Here is a 6,470-nt window from a genome sequence, read left to right on the forward strand (position 1 = left end):
GGAAAGATCGTGTTTGGATATCGGGCATGGTGGTAGCGCACAGTTTTTTGACCACACTTTGTTATTTTGGCTTGATTTTTCGTTGTTGGAAATAAGAACTAGTATTAAATACTAGATCCAGGTACTAGTATTAAATTCAGGTACTTGTAAAAAAAAAAAATGCAACACACATCGTCCTTGTCATCGCAGAATCTGACCAATGAGAATAAAGTGTGTCGTCATCAAGGCTCTCACAGCTGATTTTGAGCAACTCTCGCAGTACTTTGATGGCACATGTGATTGTAAGGCGGCTGCAGCGCGATCAAAGTCAGACAAATTTTCTAACCAGAATGCACATAACAGAATAGTTGTTTCTGTGTATTTGACAAATATTGTATTTAATTCACTTTATCTGTGATAAGAGTATGCAAACACCATGAGAGCGTCACTATCGGGAGCAGAATGTGTCTGACTTGACGCCTCCGCTTTCAATTCCGCCCCGACTGCAAGCAGCTACTCTCGTCAACCGGTGACAGGCTAGTGTAGTTCATCTCGAACAAGCCTATTAGGTGTGTTCGACTTGAAGCAGCACTGCATAGTCCAATTGGCGTATAACATCAAAATACAGATATTGTGAACTGAACTGTGATAAGATATGAAAATATATTATGCTATAATCATATTTTTATACAAATGTTATACCTGAGACCAGTCCTTGAATCTCCACGGCTAAATCTTATTGGTCGATCCATAGACCAGTCACTCTTCATAGACACACAGCTGGACTCTGCTTCTGATGAACTGAACTAAAACAGAGAGAGATTACAGAAAATCATTTAAATAACTGTAACAACTCAACTACACATTTATCCCTATCAAATTCTCTTTAAATAGAACTTTATAATCTCTCATATACTGTGTTTATACAAAAATTGTGAACTGGAATGCAATAAATTATAATATAAAATATCATGCTATAAGCATATTTTTATACAAACACTATACCTGAGACCAGTCCTTGAATCACTACTGCAAAATCTTATTGGTCGATCCATAGACCAGTCACTCTTCAGACACACAGCTGGACTCTGCTTCTGATCTCTTCTGATGAACAGGACTAAAACAGAACAGATTTAAACCTTTATGATGATAATCATATTAACATGAAATCTTCAAAAATATTTTTTTTTATGAAAAGCTCTTATTGGGCTTTATGGTGTTATTGTTTTCAATAAATATTAGACAGCCATCTCATCTATAACATAGTAAGTTCATTTATGTGTTACTCAAAGTGCCTGCATCCTGGAAAAAACTCTTCATCTCCAGATGTTTCAGTTTCATCCATGATGGATCTGATCAGTTTGATCTCCACTGACTCTAGATGGAAGAGAAAAACAATCACAAAAACTAAGCTAATCAAGCAGCCTTTGTCCGCCTTATTTCGGAAGTAAGTTATTTTCTGTCAAAGTGCGAGAATTTTGATGCATCAGCCGCTACAGTTAATAACTAGAAGAATAACAGTAAACGGAAAAACTATGTGTGCTACAAACCAGTGTGTTTATGCTAATAATATTAAATTTTATTTGATAAATTACAGTGTGTGATATCAAGCAGTATAACATACTGTTTTTGTACCGCTAAATAACTGAAAACAAATGACATCGAAAACCTTGCACGTTCTTACATAAAAAATAATAAGGTGCATATTTCAGCTGAATTAGAGTTGGGGAAATAGATAATGAGCTGCCTTCACTCAAATACATAAGGTTAATCACATGTTAACACAAATGCAGTTTGGAGTTATGAAGAATCGCAGTCAGTACGAAACACACAATAAACTTTGTTTGCTTTCTGTGAAAAATATCATACATACCGATTTATATTTCCATCAGGTAGCTACAAACAAATTCCTGCCTAAGCATATATAAATCTATTAAAGATTTAAAGACACTTTGGCTTGTAAATCAATTCTGTCGACAAAAAAATGGCGACATCAAGTCTGTACATTTACTTTCATTTTCATCTTGACGAGAGCTGCGCGTTATGGGTTGCCAGATCGCGTAAAAATGTTCCACATCCCAGATAGCACTCTTTCATCACGGAGACGTCTATATGTGACCAAAAGTACCAGTCATAAGCAGCACAGGTATATTTGTAGCAATAGCCAAAAATACATTGTATGGGTCAAAATTATCAATTTTTCTTCTATGAATGAATGAATGAATGAATGAATGAAGCATTTATATAGCTCTTTATTGTGTATTGCTATACACCCAAAGCGCTTTACAATCATATGGGGGTGTTCTCTCCTCAAGCACCTCCAGTGTGCAGCATCCCACTTGGATGATGCGACGGCAGCCACAGGACAATGGCGCCAGTGCGCTCACCACACACCAGCTACAGGTGGAGAGGAGAGAGAGATAGAGCCAATCAAGTGGATGGGGATTATTAGGAGGTCATGATTGACAAGGGCCAGTGGCGGGAATTTAGCCAGGACACCGGGGTTACACCCCTACTCTTTACGATGAGTGTCAGGACCTCGGTTTAACGTCTCATCCGAAAGACTCATCCGATTTTTTTATGCCAAAAATCATTAGGATATTAAGTAAAGATGTTCCATGAAGATATTTTGTAAATTTCTTACCGTAAATGTATCTCAGCTTAATTTTTGATTAATAATATGCATTGCTAAGAACTTCATTTGGACAACTTTAAAAGGTGTTTTTCTCAATATTTAGATTTTTTTGCACCCTCAGATTCCAGATTTTCAAATAGTTGTATCTCAGCCAAATATTGTCAGATCCTAATAAACCATACATCAATGGACAGATTATTTAGTCAGCTTTCATATGATGTATAATTCCCAATTTTGAAAAACTGACACTTAAGACTGGTTTTGTCGTCCAGGGTCACATATGATGTGCACGATTATGTAAGACATATTTTTAAGACGTTTACTCTTCTGAAATACATTACATACACTATGAAAATTTCAGCTTAAAATAATAATAAATAAATTATAAATTATTTCAACTCATTATTTTAAATCTGGTCTAGTGTTGGACTGCTCTCAGAAAGTTGACATGACTGTACAGTATCATGTACTCACACTAGGTACGGTTGCCTTGAACCGAGCTCGAGCGACTGTCCCCGCTGGCCTGCACTCATATTGCACTTACTTAAGTTGGTTTTACATTTGCACCTTCAGACTTCCGCGTCCATAATATAAAAATAACAAAAAATAAAATAAATGAAAATAAATTTGATTTTACAATTTACATTTCAGATAGGCCTATACAATTTGACAAGAATACAATAAAAAATACAACCAAAATGTCAAACGACAGCGTAATTTCACTTTCCAATTAACTTTAACTCTTTAGCAAATACAATTGTATGTAAAGACATTTTTTACTATACATTAATTACAATACATTGGAGAGAATCCATATGAATGAAAATCAACCATAAAAACTTATTTCTTCTACTTTTATGAATATAAAATTTACCAAATAAAATCATTGGATTTAGCATAAAGTTAACATACTGTATATACTTTTTGATTCAAAATATATTAAAAACATACTTTGAGGTCAAATCACAACTATAACCAGTTTTCTCTTGGAGGTTTAAATGGTAACTTTCATAAAAAAAAATTGTTTTTTTAATTCTGGTTTATCTAAATAAATGAGCAGTTTTCATCAATATCCATAAATTTTGACAGAGTATTATTACTCACATAAATATTATGAAGGATTTTCAAATGTAATTCCCTAACACCGTGTCCCAGATAGCAAGCACACTCGGGCCGATTCCGGCTGAAATGCGGCACTGTCGGCTCAGTCACGACATCGGTGAGAAGATAATGGGCCAGAGCCGCGCCGACTCTACAAAACACTTCTGGCTGACAGACGGCTTTTTCTCTCTGGGCCGATCTCGGCTGAAAGCTGTTGTAGGTGCAGCAGGTCCACACTCGGTGTAGTTGTGTGTATCTACCTTCGGCCCGAGTTGGTTTTGTCTCCGGTGGCCGCTGCTAGAATGAAGGAGATCAGCCGCCTGAGAGAAAGATTTGGCGCTTAATCCTGAGGAGATTTCGGCGGGCGCAGTTCTCAAGTCAAGTCACCTTTATTTACAGTATTGTTCAAAATAATAGCAGTACAATGTGACTAACCAGAATAATCAAGGTTTTTAGTATATTTTTTATTGCTACGTGGCAAACAAGTTACCAGTAGGTGCAGTAGATTCTCAGAAAACAAACAAGACCCATGATATGGACCCTCTTAAGACAAGTAGTTGACAACAGCTATAGGCTGTTCCAATTGTTATTATGAGTGTATACAAATAAAAGTAGACCCCTTACAGATTCGAATGGTGTATTGCTTTTATCTGTACGATCAAAAATGGCAGAGTAATTCAAGCTCATTTCGGCCTTATCAGGAAAATCTTCCTCAAAACGCGTATACGCGTTTGTCGACCCCGGAGGGTTAAATAAAAAGAAGCAGAAGTGAACGTGTTTGTTTATTTAAAACAAACAAAGCATTTGACACCTTAGTTAAAACAATAGCATAACATTACAAGTTAAATAATATAGAGTTGACTCATCTTACCATCTTCTAAAACAAAAAAGCATCAGAAGCGAACGTTAAGTAAGATACTTTACAACGTTCTAACATTACAAATTTAAAGGTAGCTTTTGTCACAAGTTACAGCAAATAGATCTGACTTATCTTACCCTTCTTCTAAAACAAAAAAAGCATCAGAAGCGAACGTTAAGTAAAAAGTCAAAATCTTGTTAGAAAAATTAAACAAAAGAAAAAGAGCAGACTATCTTACGCAGCCTCCGTCAGATAACCGCACACTACCGTGTCAAACTCAGAATGACTTTACGCTGCTGAGGCCAGACCACACCTACATCACCGCCCCTAACGCCGAAGCCCACAAAGATTTAAAAGAATTAAAGTAAGGTTTTAACATTAGAACGAACGTTATTTTTAATAATTCTTTAGCATTTCTTAATTAATGAAACAATTCGGCACTCATCCTAAGGTTTTTCACTTTAAAATAAGGTTTTTCCTTTTAAACAAACAGTACCTAAGCCGCAGGGAAATGTTGATTATTTAATTTTATTTACTTTAGTTTAGTTATTCGCACTTAATTTAGTAATTCCTTTATTTACTCTTCTATTTTTGTCAAGTTTAAGACTTCTGACGTGTTATATAACCCAGACTTGTTTCACTTTTAAAAATTAAGTTTTTTATTTTTTATTATAAAAATCACCTCTAAGCCGTAGGAAAATGTTGTTTGTCTTGTTTTATTTTATTTTAGTAGTATAATATCTTTATTTACTCTTTGATTTGTGTCAATTTTTAAACTTTCTAGCCTGCTATAACGGTTAAAACGCATACAGGCGTATGTGAGCGGAAACCGGAATGAAAGCAAATGTTTGGACATCTTTGGATTTTTCAGCCGTAATTAGACGCCTAAACTTTTTACATTATCGCACGAAATGTAAATATTTTGCCTCACACAGTGCCACGAAATGAGAACGGCACTGTGTGTCTGGACGTATGATTAACGACGTGACCGTATCAGATCAAGAGGGTTGTTGTAAAAACATCTAAAGGTGTTTCTGGCATCGTAAACTTTGGCATTGCTGTTCATTTATCAAAGGATGTGTCCCCTTTTGAAGATTTTATATGACACATAGCTGGTTAAGTTAAAAGTTTAGGAAAAGTTGAGAATTGAGTATTTATAAAGAATTTATAATCTATTCGAATACGACTTCAAACCGATGTTCAGGATGTAATGAGGTAGATAAAGAAGGTGATAAAGTTTAAATAAATAGAGGATCTCCAAAGATGATTGTTTTAATAAGATGGTCTATGTTGTAGGAAAATGACGTTTAATTTACTTAATTTCACATAATTTGTTATTTCTTTATCCGATCTTTGATCATTGCTGTGCTTAAAACATATTATGATGTAGGTCTATACGTAATACAGATAATACAAATAGAATCCGTGAACTTTACCGTCGTAAGAAATACATAAGACCTACTTCAAAGCGGCCGTTTGAACAGATGGTTCACATCACGCGAGATCAATAAACAGATATCCCAAGCTTTGATTTTTCGTCTGTTAAAATCACCCGTGGCGTTCAAACGCGCATAGATAAGGGTCAATATGCGTCTACATGCAAGGGATATGCTAACATCGCAGCAATTAAGTTGTAAAAGAAAAAGAAAATCTAAAAGATGTTCCCATCGAACACCTCCAGCTGTGTTAAGTAAACTGATGAAGATGTGGTCTGCTAACTAGCCTGCGTCTGATGAATTGCACGGGATGGATTTGATGAGATTTATAAGGAAAGTCAGAATCCGAATAAATATATGCGGACGCGAACGATAAGTAGGAATCTAAATATAAAATGTATCCAGAGTTTCTGTTTTAAATAATGTGATGTAAATCTATATCATACCGTCAGGTAAATTA

At 35.3% G+C, this 6,470-nt stretch overlaps 1 protein-coding gene across 6 annotated transcripts in view; it reads right to left on the minus strand.

Annotated features, from left to right (window-relative positions):
- The window catches only part of LOC131539043 (NACHT, LRR and PYD domains-containing protein 3-like), a 176,297-nt gene extending 174,315 nt beyond the window's left edge, over positions 1–1,982 (minus strand). For all 6 annotated transcript variants that reach the window (XR_009270765.1, XR_009270764.1, XR_009270763.1 and 3 more), the window contains exons 1-4: positions 1,853–1,982; positions 1,266–1,356; positions 985–1,096; positions 682–785 (exon numbers count right to left, since the gene is read on the minus strand). Coding sequence is in view for 3 of the 6 variants with exons in the window: in XM_058773327.1 (XP_058629310.1) it covers positions 682–749 (68 nt within the window). In the remaining 3 variants the exon portion in view is untranslated. The remainder of the gene's footprint in view (positions 1–681; positions 786–984; positions 1,097–1,265; positions 1,357–1,852) is intronic.
- Between the last annotated feature and the right edge of the window lie 4,488 nt (positions 1,983–6,470).

This window comes from Onychostoma macrolepis, chromosome 04 (genome assembly GCF_012432095.1).
Source record: "Onychostoma macrolepis isolate SWU-2019 chromosome 04, ASM1243209v1, whole genome shotgun sequence".
In the NCBI taxonomy this organism is placed as follows: domain Eukaryota; kingdom Metazoa; phylum Chordata; class Actinopteri; order Cypriniformes; family Cyprinidae; genus Onychostoma; species Onychostoma macrolepis.